Genomic DNA, 17,418 nt, shown 5'->3' with positions numbered 1-17,418 from the left:
GCTGATTTTTGCAGCCAGAAGTTATCAGAAATTTTCTTCTTGACACTGAAGTCCTGGGTTGGGGAGCTTGGTGTGAGGCTTGGAACACTTTTTCCTCAGGGTGGACCTCCACAGTTGATATATTCCTCCCAATATTTAACCATAATGCATGGGTGGAGAGCCAACCCTTTCTACCTCTCCATGCTTCCTACCAGTCTCCACATGACTTCTGTATATCCTTAGATATAGGATTCTTGTTCAGCTAGACTTCAGGTGATTCTCAATGATCATTGTTTTGTAGTTCAGTTGTAATTTTGATGTCTGAGAGAGGAGGCAAGCACATCATTTACCTACTTCACTGAAACTAGACAGTACCTAGTTTTTTAATATACCCAAATAACTGGCTGGGATTTTGACCGGGTTTGCACTGAATATACGGATTATGTTTGGAAGGACTAGAAACTTGACAATATTGAGTCTTTCTATCAAGGAATATGAAATATCTTCATTTATTAGTTCTGCCTTTATATTTTTATATTTTTCATTAGAGTTTTGTAGTCTTTTTTCATATAGGTCCTATATGTATTTCATGGTATTTATACCCAAATATTTCATTTTAGGGGACACTAATGTAAACGGTAATATATTTTTAATTTCAATTTCCACTTGTTTATTGCTGGTATATAGAAAAGCAATTGATTTTTGTATATTAACCTTGTATCCAGCAACCTTGCTATAATCGCATATTAGTTCCAGGCAGTTTTTGATGATTCTCTTAGCTTTTCTATATAAACAATGTTGTCTGTGAACAAAGATAGTTTTATTACTTTTTCTCAATCTATACCTTTTTTTTTCTTGTCTTGTTTCATTAGCATTTCCAATATGATTTAAAAAGGAGCAGTGGTAGGAGACATCTTTGCATTATTCCTAATTTTACAGGAAAGTTTCTAGTTTTTCTTTATTAACTATGATGTTAGTCGAAAGTTTTTGCACATATTGTTTACCATGTTGTGAAGTCCTTCTCTAACCTGGTTTCCTGAGATCAATGAATGAGTGTTGCAATGTATGAAATGCTTCTTCTGCATCTATTGATATGATCAAAGGATTTTTTTTAAACTTGTTGATGCAATAAAATACAGTAATTTTTTCAAGTGTTGAGACAGCCTTGCATATCTGGAATAAATTGCACTTGGTCATGATATATAATTCTTTTCATACAGTATTGTATTAAATTTGCTAATATTGAGTTGAGGAATTTTGTATATGAGTTAATGAGAAATATTGCTCTGCAGATTTCTTTTCCTAAAATGTCTTTTTCTGGTTTTGGTATTAGGATAATGTAGGCCTCATAGAATGAGTTGGGATGTATTCCCTGTGCTTTTATCTTCTGAAAGAGATACTAGACAATTGGTATAATTTTTTCCTTAAATGTTTGGTAGAATTCAACAGCTCATCTGGTCCTGGTACTTTCTCTTTTGGATAGTTATTAATTATGAGTTAAGTTTTTTTAATTTTTATTTTTCAATTAGAGTTGATAGTCAATATTATTTTATATTAAATTCATGTGTACAGCATAGTGATTATAAATTTACATAATTTATGAAGCGATTACCCCCAATTAGTCTAGTACCCAACTGGCATTAAACATAGTTATTACAATATTGTTGACTATATTCTCTATGCTGTACTTAACATCTCAGTGCCTATTCTGTAACTACTAATTTGTACTTCTTAATTCTTTCTCCTTTTACACTCAGCCCCCAAACCTCTCCTATACAGTAACCATCAGTTTGTTCTCTATATCTATCAGTCTGTTTCTGTTTTTTTAAATATATATTTCTCTTTAGATTTCACATATAAGTGAGATCATATGGTATTTGTCTTTCTCTGCCTGACTTATTTCACTTAGCTTAATACCCTCTAGGGCCATACATGTTGGCTCTAATGGTGAGATTTCATTTTTTTTTTTTTTGGCTGAGTAATATTATATTGTATATATGTGCCACTTCTTCTTTATCCAATCACCTATAAATGGGCACTTGAATCTCTTCCATATCTTGGCTACTGTAAAAAGTGCTGCTGAGAAATAGAGGTGCATATATCTTTTAAAATTAATGTTTTGGATTTCTTTGGACAAATACCCAGAAGTAGAATTGTCGGGTCCTAAGGTGGCCCTATATTTAATTTTTGAGGAACCTCCAAATTGTTTTCCACACTGGCTGCACCAATTTGCAATCTTACTAACAGTGCACAAAGGTTCCTTTTACATCCGCGCCAACAGTTATTGTTTTCTCATTTATTGATGATAGCCATTTTGACACATGTTAGGTGATATTTCATTGTGGTTTTAATTTGCATTCCACTGATAATTCGTGACATTGAGCATCTTTTCATTGTCTTTTGGCTATCTGTATATCCACTTCAGAAAAATGCCAATTCAGGTTCCTGCCCACTTTTTAATTGGATTGTTTGGTTTTTTTTTATGTTAAATTCTATGAGTTCTTTATAAATTTTGGATATTAACCCCTTATCAAATGTATCATTGGAAAATATCTTCTCCCATTCAGTAGCTTGATTTATCATTTTATTGATGATTTTCTGTGCTGTGCAATAACTTTAGTTTACTGTAGCCCCATTTGTTATTTTTTCTTTTGTTTCTCTTGCTTGACGAGATGTATCAGAAAAAAAGGTTACTAAGAACAATGTCAGAGAGTTTACTACCTATGTTTTCTTCTAGAAGTTCTATGGCTTTGGTCCAGTTTTATTTTTTTAATGTATCTCTTTAGTTTTCTTAACACCATTTATTAAATAGAATGTCCTTAATCCATTGTATATTTTTGCCTCCTTTGTCATAGATTAAATGACCATATAGATGTAGGTTTATTTCTGGGCTGTCTATTCTGCTCCATTGGTCTATGTGTCTGTTTTTATGACACTACCATAATGTTTTGATGACTATATTTTTAGTATGATTTGATATCACTGTTGTGATACCTTCAATTTTGTTCTTCTTTATCAAGTATACTGGGGCTATTTAGGGTCTTTTGTAATTCCATATGTATTTTAGTATTATTGGTTCTAGTTCTCAGAAAAATGCTATTGGTATTTTGATATGAATTGCATTCAATCTATAGATTGCTTTGGGTGGTATGAACATGTTTTTTAAATAATTTATTTTTTTTCCAATTATAGTTGGCATACAATATTATATTAGTTTCAGGTGTACAACGCAGTGATTAGAAAACTATGTAACTCACAAAGTGATCACCTCAGTAAATCTAGTACCCATCTAACACTGTACATAGTTATTCAAATCTTATTGACTATATTTCTTATGCTATACTTTATATCTCAATGACTATTTTGTAATTCCCATTTTGTACTTCTTAATCCCTTTCTTCTCTGTATTTATGAGTTTATTTCTTTTTGTTGTTGTTGTTGTTGTTGTTCTTCTTCTTCTTCTTTAGATTCCACATGTACATGAAATCATATGAATTTATTTTTCTCAACTGACTTACTCTACTTAGCACAATGCCCTCTAGGTCCATCAGGAATTGGATCCTTTGTTTACTCAAATGTAAAATAAAATAGCACCCTGATAGAACTAAGGCAAGTCAAATGCAAAGAAACATTAGATACTTTGTAAAGTGTAAAACACTATGTATTTCAGTTGTCATCTTCACTGTTTCTGTGGCCACTTCTGTTCTCCACTTGCCACATAAAATGTTAATATGGATACTTTTGTGAGGGTGTGCCATCTTATCCCATAACTAATTTATCTCTTGTTTGTGCTCTCTGACCAAGGTTTCAGATAGGCTTGAATTTGCATATGACAAAGGAATATTGCTTTAAGGTACCAGAGGGAAGGACTCTTTGTCATAAAGAGACAACCCCCCTCCACAAACTGCAAGTAGACCTCTCATACTCCCAACTACCAAAAGAGCCCATGAGAGCTGTGTCCACCTTTTCTTGCCTAGCGTACAGGTTTGAGCCTTGTCTCAGCCCTCTATTTTCCTTTGGCAATTTTTCTTAATATTCAGAAGACTTTTGGTATCTATGAGCCAAAAGATGGTACCCACCACTCTGACTTTGAGGCTTCCTCTGGGACAGTTTTTTTTCATTTCTAAAACACAAATCTGTAGGCTTCACAAAGGATAGGCAGACCCATTCTATTCTGCTCCATCCCCCTCCACCACTGAATGCTTTGTTTAAATCATAGTCATAACCTTCCGGAGGCCACAAGAAGCATCAAAATCACCAAGATGACTCTTACAGTGTTCTAACAAGTACTTTAATGTACAGAAATTTCTGCCTAAAATATGGAGAAGACACTCAGCATTTTCTTCAGTGTGATTGCACCAGGAACTTGGAAGAATAACGTCCTGAAGAATTTCTGAATCCAGAAGTTAAAGGTACTCATGTAACCACCAGCCACTCGCTTTTCAAAAACAGTTCACTTCCAAGGAAAATCAAAATAAAATTTGGATCTTCAAATCTCACCCCACCCATTTTCCCATTATTCCTTTGTTCTTAGTCCATAGTTTAGATGTGGATTATCTTCACAGCTCACTTAGCTTTGGTTCAGAATGAATGTGCCTAGGTCCTGGAAAGCAGGAGAAACTTAATCAATGTGTTTTACTCTTGGTATTAACTCTGTGAGAAGGATCAGTATTTAGGAATTTCCACATCTTCCAAGTGTCAATGGTGATATAATCTAGCTGTTGAAATTTGTGATATAAGATACTAGGGAAGTCACTTATCCCCAAGTGCCCAAGTGGGGCAAAAAAGAGAAAGTACATCATTTCCATGGAAATAAATAAATGAAAACATCATCAGACAAGTTTGTTTCCTTCATCCGTCTTTCTACTACCCATGCTCCTTTGACAGTGGGGTTAGCTACTAATGCCTTGCTGGGAGTGCATTCCAGATATGAAGTTCCAAAATCCAGTTGCTATTTCTTGAGGGACAGAAGCTTAAAGCTATCATCCAAAATCGACCTTCTGTTACGTCGGAGCTTTTTCTGCTGATGTTGGTACCAGACCACACCGCCAAGAGCCAGAGCAATGAGCAGGAGAATGATACCCATGGCAATTAAGACAGAAACCAGCACCTCAACATCCTTTATGGGGATCTGTATGCCGAGAATCCTCACATTGTCTTCTCCAATGTCTCTGGGGATTGCTGCTGAAATGAAACAAGAAAATATGGGCACTGTGGGCTGGAGAGTACTCCACAGGGGCACTTTTGCAGTCACCTCCTGGAAGAGGAGAAATAAGTCCATCCAAATAAAACAGAGGAACTGTTCCTATCCCTCAAAAGACCAGCTGGTTAAAACAGATTTAGGGGTTACAGAGAATCGGGGTAACAAGATGTTACACCTGAGAAAGTTCTTAGGAATCATTGAGGCCCTGATCTCCCTATGTAAAGAGCTCAGTCTCAGATTGGGAAGGGCCTTGGTATATTTCTTCAAATATATAAAGACCTACAATGTAAAGAAAAAAATTGGATTTGGTTTGTGTGGTTCCAGAGGGTAGAATTGAGGCAATAAGTATAAATTCAGGGAAGAAGTTTGACCCAATGACCTAGCTTATTAATGCTCACTTTGACTACTAGACCATAACGATAGCCTGCCACTGCGCTGTCTGGTCTCTCACCTTTTTGAGCCATGATAACACATGATGTTATTACCTTTTCAGGTGAAATATTTGATTGTCTTAGTTCCTGCCATGCAAACTTTTGATTTGGAGATAAATGACCTCCAATTAACCTATGGAGTAGAGCTCAGACTCAAGCCAGGCATTCTGGCTCTCAAAATCAGGCTATAATCTACTTTTCTAGTCTTTTATCTACTATTCTTCAGCTATAGTAATTCGTTCTTTGTTTCTCAGAATAGGTGGTCTGCTTTCAGGCTTCCAAGACTTTCTCATGCTGCTTCCTTTGCCTGAACACCCTTTCTACCTCCTCACCTTTCTATTCCTGCTTAAAATTTACAGGTCTCTGTGAAGCTTTCTTCAATTCATTAAGACAGGTAATGGTTTTTCTGTGTTCTTAAAGTATCTGTACTGTTTGTAATCCCACAAGTTACTTGCTTGGGCCAAGTGACCTTTCACTTCTGCACTTCAGTCACCACATTTTAAAAAGGGGGATAATAACCATACTTAACTCCGAAGTTTATTGTGAGGTTTAAGTAAATTAATATTATAAATATATAGTATAGATACTGGAAGATATCAAATGCATAATAATTAATAGCTGTTATTATCATTTGCCTTTTTTACAACATATAGCATCCAGCACTGCAATTATTGTTTCTGTGTCTCATTCTGTTTGTAGAAACAAACCTCTTGGAAAGTAGTATCTATGTCTTGTTTTGGTGTATCTAACACTCAGTACCTGTTTAATGAATGCATAAGTCAGTTCTTACAGAACTGAGACAGGATGAAATATATACATATGTATATATGGTGCTCCACTCTCTCAGGCTCACCTTACCTCTTCCCAATCCCTCAAGGATTATCTGAGTTCCATGGTTAACAGTTTATAAGATAAAAATACTTAGGCAGATCATTAGAAATGTTTCAAACACAGCTGAAAACCCTCCAAACTAAATTTATGATCTCTAATGTTCCTTCTATCTCTTATAATTTTAAATCTTTCTCAGTTTAGGTACAAATGGGTAGAGAGTGAAAGCACTATTTGGACCCAGGCTAGATAGAACAAAAATCTCTATTTTCTTGAAGGGCAGAAATGGTTAGTTCCCAAGAGTCAACTCTTTGGTTGACTCTTTGTCTTCCATACATGCAAGAATTCGAAGTACTTAGTGCAGACTCTATGGTATTTGTTCTAGTTTCTCACTGTCCCTATAGGGAATTTATATCTGTGCTACAGCATCTTTATGCCCACCCAAGCAAGACCTTGAATTTTCTTCCCTATCACACATTAGGTGGGAGGCTAGGATAGTAGCCTTCGACTGGAGATGAGGCAGTTTTCACCAACTCTGGAGGTTGCGGTGGGTGCCAGAGAGAATAAACCTACCAAGAAAAGCTGAACCTTGGATTCCTGGCTTCTGAAGTCTTGTAGAAATCTCAAGATTTCTAGTATTGTGTTCTGCCTTTCAGTCATGTGAATCCCATATTTTAGAGACACTGCATCTCCCCATAAATGCACACCACATATAACTATCCATTCTGTACATCACTCTCCCTACCTTTTCCAATCTCTTTGGTGATGGTGGTGATAGTGCTTAAGTGTTCTGGAGAGGGAAAAAAAAAGAGAAGATGTTAGTTTTGTTTTTTTTTTTTTTTTATCCATATCAATCCACAGGCTCATTGTTGGAAATCGGCATTGGTTGAAGGAATCTCTGTGCTATAGTAACCAAAATGAATGTCCTGGAATTAATTAACCTACAGTAAAAGTCAATATTAGTATGTAATTTGATTTTGAATAGTGACAGAAAATATGAGCCTATGTGGGTGGTGGGGAATAGCACTAGAGTAGTAAGTGGAAACCATATTCTAGCAGTGAAGGTTATCAGAGAACAAAGTTTTTCGAATATACAGGAAATCATAATATACAATTATTTGTTTACCTCCCTGGGTGTAAATAGCAAAGTTGTAATCTCTACTCTGGTTTTGTTAAGCCTGTTTGAATGCCTGAAGACATTTGCCTACTTTTTTTTTTCTTGCTGACAGAATGCCAATGGCTGGCAATCCCAGAATATCTATTTCAACACCATCGTTTTCCAAAGTCATATAACATTAAAAAAAAAAAAAGGAGAAAAAAATCTGGATTTCTGTGGGTCCCTGGAAGTACTATATTGCCTCTTTGTAGGGGGATAATGGTGAGGACTGGACTAAGGTCAAAAGGCTTAAAAAAAAAAAAAAGACACTTAACTCTTTGATAACCCAAAAGCACACAAGCTAACACTGCCTACACTTCTATATTGTTGGTGACTAACGAAGACTTATTAATAACGAAACTAGCCCAGCTATTCTCTCTCTATAAAAAAAGATAAAGACAATATTTTTTCACCCTTGGTAGCAACTCTGTCTGGGCTAAGCTATAATTGAAGGCCCATATCTCTTTTCAGCCTTAGACAGAATTGTTCCAGGACAGAAAGAATTGCCTTTCACAAGCCCCACAAAACAAATCAAGAGGTCTCTGTTAGAATTATATTTCTTTTTTTTTTTATAAACTGAATTTATTAGCAAAATTTCTTGAAACAGTCTGCAACTCTAACGAATTATAAAATGATTCATTTGTATATAAATTAAATGTATTTCAAAGGAAGCAAATCTTCACTAAGCATCAATGCCTAGAGTCCAATCAGTTTCAGGCTGGTTCAACAGACGTGAGCTCAACAGATGTCAAGGGGGTCATGGGAAATGAGAAATATTGGATGCAAGAACACCTAGAGGGGTATACTCTGTCTTAAGTCCTGTTATTTTCTGGGATAATAAGGACAAGTGAAAAAAGACTTCTTGGGATTATCTGTTTTTTATAGGCTAGATAAAGTGCTAAAAAATGGCACATATTGGTTGTTAGGCCTTACCTCTTTGGGACAAGACAGTAAAGAGGGTCTCCATACCAGCATGGACATGGTCAGTAACATGGCAGTGCATAAGCCATGTCCCAGGGTTGCTGGCCACCATCTCCACAACCTCAAAGGTCCCTGGGAACAGATCCACTACATCTGCCCGGTAGCTCTCGCCATTCTGCAGGAGAGATTAGAGGTAGAGGAAAAGAAGTGAAGGATATAGAGAGCATCTCAGAGTTTATAAAAATTAAAAGGTTTAGATGTCCACATCAGGGATATGGAACTATGATTTACAGACCAAAAAGCAGCTTGAGAAGTCCATCTTATCCACCTTCCCTATGAACTCGCCCACACAAACTGAATCAATAGGGGGACTCTTTTTCTTACTTATTCTTAAGTGTCCCAAAGTAAAATATATTACAGCTTCCTTTGGGAAGCTAAAAACTAGTGTTTCCATACTTTTCCGCAAGCTAAAATCTGGAGAATTCAACCTAAATCCTGACTCCTAAGAAGGAGCCACATATTTACTTTAGCAATGGAACCCAAATTAGTTTATTTTTCATGTCATCACCTTATCAGTACCTCTAGATCTTTATGTCTATATGAATGCCTCCAACTCTGCCCCTTTTCTTAAGACTAGATCTTCTTCTCCAAAACTTACATGCTTTTTCCATGTAGCTCCTGAATTGAAGTTCTTCTTATAATGGATTGAGGACTTTCAGAGATTGAGACAGCACTCTGAAATTCCTATATCTTAGAATAACTGCTTAGTATCTTAAGTCCTTGACTAAGACCCAATTATGTTGATGATTCTTTTCATCCCCTTACCCCATAAATGAACCACTTGTTTCTTCTGTATCAGCAGGGAAAGCTAAGGCCTAGAGAGAAGTGACCCTGAGATACACAGCCAAAGTAGAATTCCAGTTCAATGCTCCATGTACAAGATCTCTCTTCTTTTAACTGGTTATTATTTTGTTCCTTGCTATTTCCTTCCTCCTTAATGACTGTTAAAGCACTTCTCTAATTACCCCCGAAGGACTCAGTCCACTTTCCAGCTCACCCGATAGAGGAAGCTCTCTGCATGGAAGTGGACAGTGTGCAGGTCAATTTCTTGGCCCATGGCCAGCATGTACCAGGCCACTCGTTCTCCTTGGTACATGGTAAGACCCTTGAGGTTGGCATAGAGCTTTCCATTAATGGCTGTAAAAAAATTAAAAAAAAAAACAACTCTTATATCTCTAATTTTGACTTCAGATTGCCACTGCCCTAGAGCTAGTCCTTATCATTTCTGATTATAGCAATTGTCTCAACTTCTCTTGTTTCTATTTAATTTGCCCCCCTCCAGTCTATCTTCTACACTGGTGTTACAGAAATTACCGTCTAAATAACTAATATGACCATGTCATTCTGCTGCTTAAAATATTTTACTAGCTCTCTCTTGCCCCAAAGATTAAGTCCATGGGTTTTTAGCTCAGCCAACATGGTCCTGCAAAATATAGCCCCAAAACATTTTCCAGACTCATCTCCTATTATCCAACACACTTATTCCAATTAGAGTGATTTATTCATCATTCTCCAGATAGCCCAATGCATGTTCTTTGTATCACTACTTGTGTTTTTTATCTTTCCTCCCAGAAATCCTGCCTCCTTTTATCCATATTTTCAAAGCTCAGTTAAAGCCTTCAACTCCTCCAAGAATACTTTTTTGATTAACTCTCCTCAGTACCTCTCATTCCCTGCATTCTTTTCAACCTCCAAACTTCTCAAGTACTGTCTTACCACTCTTTGAAATGTACTAGAAATTGTTTTCTAGATTTATCTAACTTTTAATTTGTGGAAGCTCATATCCTCAGCTAGACTCTAGGTTTCTAGCAAGCAGAAAACGAATGTATATACTATAGTACTATAGTTCTTTTTTATTCTTCAGAACACCCAGAAGACACCAGAGCCTACAATACATGTTTTTAAAAAAAGACTAGTCACATTTTTAAATTAATCATATTAATGCATGGGTCTCATCATCTGCCTTTTCCTAGGCTATATCCTGTACTTAAAGACAACAAACTAGTTTATTGCCATGGTAATTAACACTATCTAGACTATGCCCAGGACATATTCCTCCATTTCTCATGTACTCACAGAAGGAAGGTAATTTTCACTCTACTCCATAAGAGGGGAAATAATGGAAAGAACATTTATAGCATGCTTCTGTATTTACCCCCACCAAATTATGAATTTGATAAAAGGGGCTAAACATGCTCAACTCATCCTTTACTGAATCTTCTCTCTTTTGGATCAGTCTGACAACAGAAAAGGGTGCAGACAGATTAACTATTTCATTGTGGGAAAGATTCTGCCCCTGAAAATGAGGAAGACTATTGTTGTCCATCTATATCAATGGCAGGGTAGACAATCTATTACAGAAGGAGTATTAGCAAGCCTATTTAATAGCAGAACTAAATTCAGTTTTCCAATTAGCCTTCTTAGTAGGCTCACATTTGATTACTTTTTCTTTCACTATTGGTTCAGGAATCTAGAAGGAAAGGGAAAGATATTATTTATTTGCCCTCAGACCACAACTTTATTTAACATTTTATCTCCAGTGCCAGAACTCAGAAAGTGCTCAACAAATACATGGTAGACAAATAGGTAGATGGATTAATACCTGAAGACTTTGGATAAATGAGCATATAAACAAGCAGATGGAAATGGGCATTAGTCCAACCCCTGTACTAGCATGATCTCACTGTCCTCACTCTCTTTTTGTTACTTTACTTCTCTGACTTGACAGGAGATGAAAATTTCACATTGTAAAGTTTACGAATCATCTGTTCCTATGTAAACCACTCTTATCTCCAACAAGTAGAAATAACTAGAGTCTGTGTGACAATGAGATACTACTTCTGAATTTCATTAGAGTCATTATCAAGCCACGCCTTATCCTCAGATCAAAGAAATATTAGGTTAGAAAGAATAGTGAGGAATCATTTCATCCATTGCACTTAAGTTCTCCCTCTTATTTGAGATTTTCTCATATTTAAAGAGATACATATATCTCTAGACAAAGGAAGGATTGGATGCACAATTTCCCTCTGAAATCTATTTGAGCATCAAAAACTCTTCCTTGTATGTAATACAAACCCAGTATGCTACTCTCTGAGGCTCTCTTTCAATTGTTCCATCTGTAAAATAAACTTTGTTTTAAAAAAAATAGACTAAAAGACAAGTTGTACATCTGTCTATATTGAAAAAGAAGATATGAGGGCCAAAGTGGTAAATAAATAAGATTATATTGAGAGACTAAACTCATGATTTTGAAGCAGAGGAGCCCTGAACAACCAGCTCACCAAATACTTTGAGGGTCATAAATGTCCACCTTGCCTTCTCTAATGCGTTAAAACGTGCTGGTGCCACTACAACAATTTTGCAGGCTCAGCTTCCTGTTTTCTGGGCACTTGATCTAATATGGATCACATGTCTGCTTTGTCTGTATAAATGTACAATAGCAGGGGACATTTTTTCCAATTTATTTCCATTCCAACTTCCTACTTTCCCATTCTTTCATGAATTATGCTCTTTTAGGTAATAATGGGTCTATCAGATACTCCTAATGCGGGGACTTCTATGGAAGAGGGGTAGGTTATTTTCTACAGACCATGCATTTTATTACTCTCCAAGAAAGTCTCATCCTGTAGGTTAACGTGGCCTGGCTCTTGAGGCCCATGGGTTGCCACATTCTCCTCCAGGTACCAAGACTGATTCTCATCAAAGATCAAGAATAACAAGGCAAATTCTCGGTCCATGTCACTCCGTCTTCCATGGGGCTCCAGGATGCCCTTTCTGCAGATGGCCAATGGCCCCACCAGGCCACTATACATGTCCTGAGAATAGAAGGAAGAGGAGAGAGTGAAGGATATGAGGTTGTTCCTGGGTGGCATTGTTCTACAGGGAGCCAAGCTAACATCTAAGCCAACTCTGCTTTCAGAACATCATCATAATACCTTACTTTTATAAGCACCTTCACCATGTTATCTGAATTCACCCTCACAACCATCTTGGGACATAGGTAAGATGTGCTATATAACTTATATTTTAGCTAGGCTAGACTATTCATTTATCTCCAAACCAACCAAGAACTTTCAAAACCCAGTCACTTTCTCATGCTGTTTCTTCCTGTAATATCCTCCCCTCTGCCATATTCCTTATCTTATGGGATACTACTATTCATCTTTCAAGGCTCAAAGTAAGTACATATAAATTTCATTAAATGTAAGGCCTTCTCTGGCTTCCCTCTCATTCATCCTCTCGTCCAAGCAGAAATAATCACTTTCTCCTGGATCCCCAATAGAACTATTATATGGTTTTAAAGATCTATTAACACAGAGATAGATGACGATGATAGATAGATAGATAGATAGATAGATAGATAGATAGATAGAAATAACATTATGCTTATATTAATCTGTTTCCCCAACTAGATCTTATTCTTTGAAAATGGGAACTCTGTCTTACGTTTGTATCATCCAAAGCACCAAGTGAAATGCCAAAAGTATGGTAGGCTCTCAGTAAATAATTGCTGTGATCTGGCTTTAGATGGGTGGCTAGAGAGATAAACTCATCTTCCAGATGAGGAAACAGAAGCAGAATGATTTATCCAAAGTCACTCCAAAGGTTAGATAAAAACAAATTTGGGACTAGAACCCTAATCTCTTGACAACTATTTCTGGACTTTTTAAATGAGAGCATATTGCCTTATAGGATCCAAGAAGAGGAAAAAAGGAAGAAAATGTTTATCACAAACATGTGGTGCTACCTACCCCCTTTATTCCCCCTCTTGTCTTTTAAAATAAGTGGAGCATTTAAGGAATTTCCTCAAAACTCTAGGATTAATATTCTAGGGATAGACTTCTTACTATACCTATTTAATAGTTTTTTTTTTTATGTGAGCCATTCTACCCATTTGTGAGACTCATCTCCAGGAAGCCAATATTGTATTTACCTTGATGGGATCTACTGCAGAATAATAAATCCAGGAAACACAAGCAGAATCATTGGGTCCAGGGCCGGATCTCTCTGGGATGTTCCATTTGTAAGTGAGAACCTCACCTAGGAAGGGTAACAGGTATCTCCAGTTGGACCAGGTCAGAAATTTCTCCCAACTCTTAGGTCTTACCAAGAGTCTGTGGTGGGTGAGTCTCAAGCCCTTTAAGATCCTTCCCTATAATTTTCATACCAGTCTCCATTTTATTTTTGTGACTTTGTTCTTCCTCCTGGGGCACCCTCAGCCTCTCTTCTACTAACCCTACCCTTAAAGTCCCAGGTCCAAAATCCTCTGCTAAGGCAGATATGCTATTGTTCTCTCTGCTTAGGATGTCCTCTCTTCTTTGGCACTGTTTTATTCTTTTCCTACTGTTGCCTCTTATGCAAAGCAGTTTCCCCAGGCTTTGTTTCCAGTCCTCTTCTTTTTTTCATACTCTCTCCATGGAAGCCTTCAGCCACCTTTCTGATATTGGTTGTTATCTATGTATTTATGACTCTTAAATACTTAGCTAGACTTTTCTTGTCATTAAGCTCCAAACTGACATTTTCAATTAGCTACCTTGGCATCTTCTGAAGATTGTCCTGACAGCACATCAAAAACTAAAATTGTTATAAACTCAACTGCCTCCTTTGAAAAAAGAATACTGTTACTCACTCTGTGCTCCCAGTGTCTAGTAAAGACATCAAAACCATCCTAGCTACCCAGACTCAAAACTTTAGTCTTCTTTGTCTTCCTATATTCACACATAAATCATCCAACACAATGGCAAGTCCCATGATTGTACCTCTATAATATATTTTATAGTCACACTTCTTTACAATTCTTAATATTCCTGCCCTAATGTAGACACTTGTTTTTTCAACTGGACTATTATAAAACTTCCTAATGTGTTTCTCTGACTCCAAGTCTTGCCTTCTCCAATCCATCTTCTGATTAATGCCATATTAATTTTTAAAACAGCTTTATCAACATATAATTTGCACACCATATAATGGACCCATTTAAATTGTATAATGTAATGGTCTTTAGTATAATCACAGAATTTTATAACCATCAACACAGTTTTAGAAAAATCATTGTCACCAAAAAATCCCTATACTCTTTTGTTATCATTCCCTAATGCACCTACTCATCTAATCCCTAAGCAACAATTAATCTACTTTATGTCTCTATAGATTTTCCCATTCTAAACATTTTATACAAATTGAATACTAAAGAAGTGACATCGATAAAATGTCACATTAAGGAGGTCCTAATGCTCATTTCCCCCTCCCCACAATAACAACAAAAACAAGAAATATGCTATATACTTATAAAAAATAGCTCTGAGAGCACTCCAGAATACAATAAAGAACCTGTAGCAAACTGGTAAAAATAAAATAAAATAAAACTAAAGAAAGAAAGAAAATGGCCATATAACCAAGTGTAGGAAGTATCTTACGATATCATCCCAATCACCCCAGTCTGGTACAGCTAGGGAAACCCCACTGGGGAAAAGGACAGCAGGAGAACCTCAGCATTCCTCAGCACCAGGAAGTCTTTCTTGACACTGACCCCAGCTGACTGAGCTGTATAGAGTCCAGGTTCCTCTGCCACTTCTACAAGAAGGAGCCACTACCACTCTGCCACAAGCCCAGAAAAAGTTGTAATTGCTCTACCCTCCCCAAAGAAGGAGCTGCCATCACCTTACCTAACAAAAAGGAGTCTCTGGAGTGACATCAGAAACATGGTGGAATGAGACACATCCCCAGATCTCTTCCCTTGAAACAAAAATAAGCTAACCATCTAAAACTCAACAGAAAACACCCAAACTTCAAACCAACATATCTGATAATGGGATCTGCACCTAAGAGCTACCGCAGGTCAGAACCCCGAGAGTCAGGGGGTAGACTTGGAGAAACAAAGAGGCTGCCTCTCGCAGCTGGACTCCCTGCAGGAGGAGGGGAAAGGGAGAAAGTGTTGTAGGTACCCTGAACAACCCTGCCTTGGAGAGTGTGAGTTCCATGTGGCTGGCAGCAGTGCCCAGGCATAAGGGCAGGAAGCAGAGAAGTGGGGACAGCAGAGACGTGGGGATGGTAGAGACATGGGGACAGCAGAGAAGTAGGGATGGCAGAAAAGTGGCGATGGCAGATAAACAACAGTAGATTATTACAAGCCATGGTTGCAAAATGTGAGGCTGACCCACAGACCCCATCCACCAACACAGAGGGCCACTCCACATACCCTCCTAGACCAAACACTACAACACCATGGAGCCCCAGGGGAATCTCAGCAAACACTACTGAAACTGTAACTAACACTGACAAGGACTAAGAATGAGGGTAGCAAGCCTGATTGAATATCTATATGGAAAAAAAAGCATTATTAAGACTTTACATACAGCAGGGATCCAAGAGGATTAGACGTCACCTACTAGAAACCAAAAGAAAAATGTCTTTGCAACAGACTAAAGAGAAATCTTTATACAATAAATCTTCTTTCTGGAAAAAAAGCAGAATACATTTCCATTAATAGCCAGGCAGAGAAATAGTCCATTAAACACCATGAACAACCGAGGTGACAAAGAGTTTAGAAAGAAAGAGAAAACTCGCCGGAAAATAAGCTTACAGACATAGAAATATGTGACTTAAGTGACAGAGAATTCAGGATGGTATTTCTGAAAAAACTCTATGAGATCCAAAACAATTCATTTCAACAATTTCAGGAATTGAAAAAAAGCATCTAGATGAGCAGAATGGGTTCTTTAGCAAGCAAACTGAAACCCTCAAAAAGAACCAACGAGAACTTGTGGATATGAAGAACACACTGAAAGAGATGAAAACTGAAATAACGAGCTTGGGAAATAGAGTTGATCAAATGGAAGAAACGATCAATTATGTCAAAGGGAGAAATATAGAAATAAATTAGAAGGAAGAAGAGAGACAACAAAAATTGAAAAATAATGACAAATGATACAAGAACTAGTTGATACCATCAGTAGAGGAAACATACGAATAATGGGCATTCTCAAAGAGGAGGAAAAGGAGCAGGGGTTAGAAAGCATTTTCAGACAAATAGTTTATGAGAATTTCCCAAATCATAGGAATGAGATGAAGCTTGGAACTCAAGAAGTCAACAGAACATCAAATATCTCAACACAAAAAGGCCTCTCCAAGACACATTGTATTACAATGATCAAAAATCAAAAACAGAGAAAGAATTCTCAGAGCAGCCAGGAAAAAGAAGTCGGTAACCTAAAAATGAAAACCCATTAGATTATCATTGGACTTTTCAGGACAAACCTTACAAGCGAGAAAGGAGGGGAATCAAATATACAAAATAGTAAATGAAAGAAACTACCAGCCAAGAATAATGTATCCAGCTGAGCTTTCCTTTAGATATGAAGGAGAAATAAAGACCTTTCTGGACATACAAAAATTGAGAGAATTCTCCACTACGAGGCCTGCATTATAGGAAATACTGAAAGGGGTCAGGTCCTCCAAAACAAAATGACACACACAAAAACAATCCATAAAGAGGAGTACAGTGACTAGCAGGCAGATAAAAGCAGAGGAGTGCAACCCTCACTAAGAACAGGGCATTATAATCTTAAACAATAACCATCCTTTACATATTTGTAATGATAACCATACACCAAAGAATCAGAACTGAAGTATGTAATATAAAACGAGAACAGCAGAGGGAAAAAACCACACACAAAAACAAGGAAGCAATGGAAATACCGAGCCACCAGAAATCAAAATATAATATAGGAAAATTTCATATTTCAATAATCAACCTAAATGTACATGGACTGAACTCACCAGTATAAAGGCACAGAGTTGCAGAATGGATCAAAAAACAGAACTCGACCACATGCTGC

The 17,418-nt window shown here is 37.0% G+C and overlaps 1 protein-coding gene across 4 annotated transcripts in view; it reads right to left on the bottom strand.

The window, feature by feature from the left end:
• Positions 1–4,909: 4,909 nt before the first annotated feature.
• HEPH (hephaestin) overlaps positions 4,910–17,418 on the bottom strand; it is a 71,875-nt gene continuing 59,366 nt past the window's right edge. For 3 of the 4 annotated variants that reach the window (XM_023525015.1, XM_023525018.1, XM_023525016.1), the window contains 6 exons: positions 13,515–13,621; positions 12,171–12,396; positions 9,576–9,715; positions 8,531–8,693; positions 7,187–7,231; positions 4,910–5,163 (listed from right to left, as the gene is read on the bottom strand). In XM_023525015.1, the coding sequence (XP_023380783.1) occupies positions 4,931–5,163; positions 7,187–7,231; positions 8,531–8,693; positions 9,576–9,715; positions 12,171–12,396; positions 13,515–13,621 (914 nt within the window). In that variant the 3' untranslated portion in view covers positions 4,910–4,930. The remainder of the gene's footprint in view (positions 5,164–7,186; positions 7,232–8,530; positions 8,694–9,575; positions 9,716–12,170; positions 12,397–13,514; positions 13,622–17,418) is intronic. The other variant, XM_023525017.1, reaches the window with a different exon arrangement.

Source organism: Pteropus vampyrus, unplaced genomic scaffold (assembly GCF_000151845.1).
Source record: "Pteropus vampyrus isolate Shadow unplaced genomic scaffold, Pvam_2.0 Scaffold516, whole genome shotgun sequence".
In the NCBI taxonomy this organism is placed as follows: domain Eukaryota; kingdom Metazoa; phylum Chordata; class Mammalia; order Chiroptera; family Pteropodidae; genus Pteropus; species Pteropus vampyrus.
This window is presented reverse-complemented; position numbering and strand designations above follow the sequence as displayed.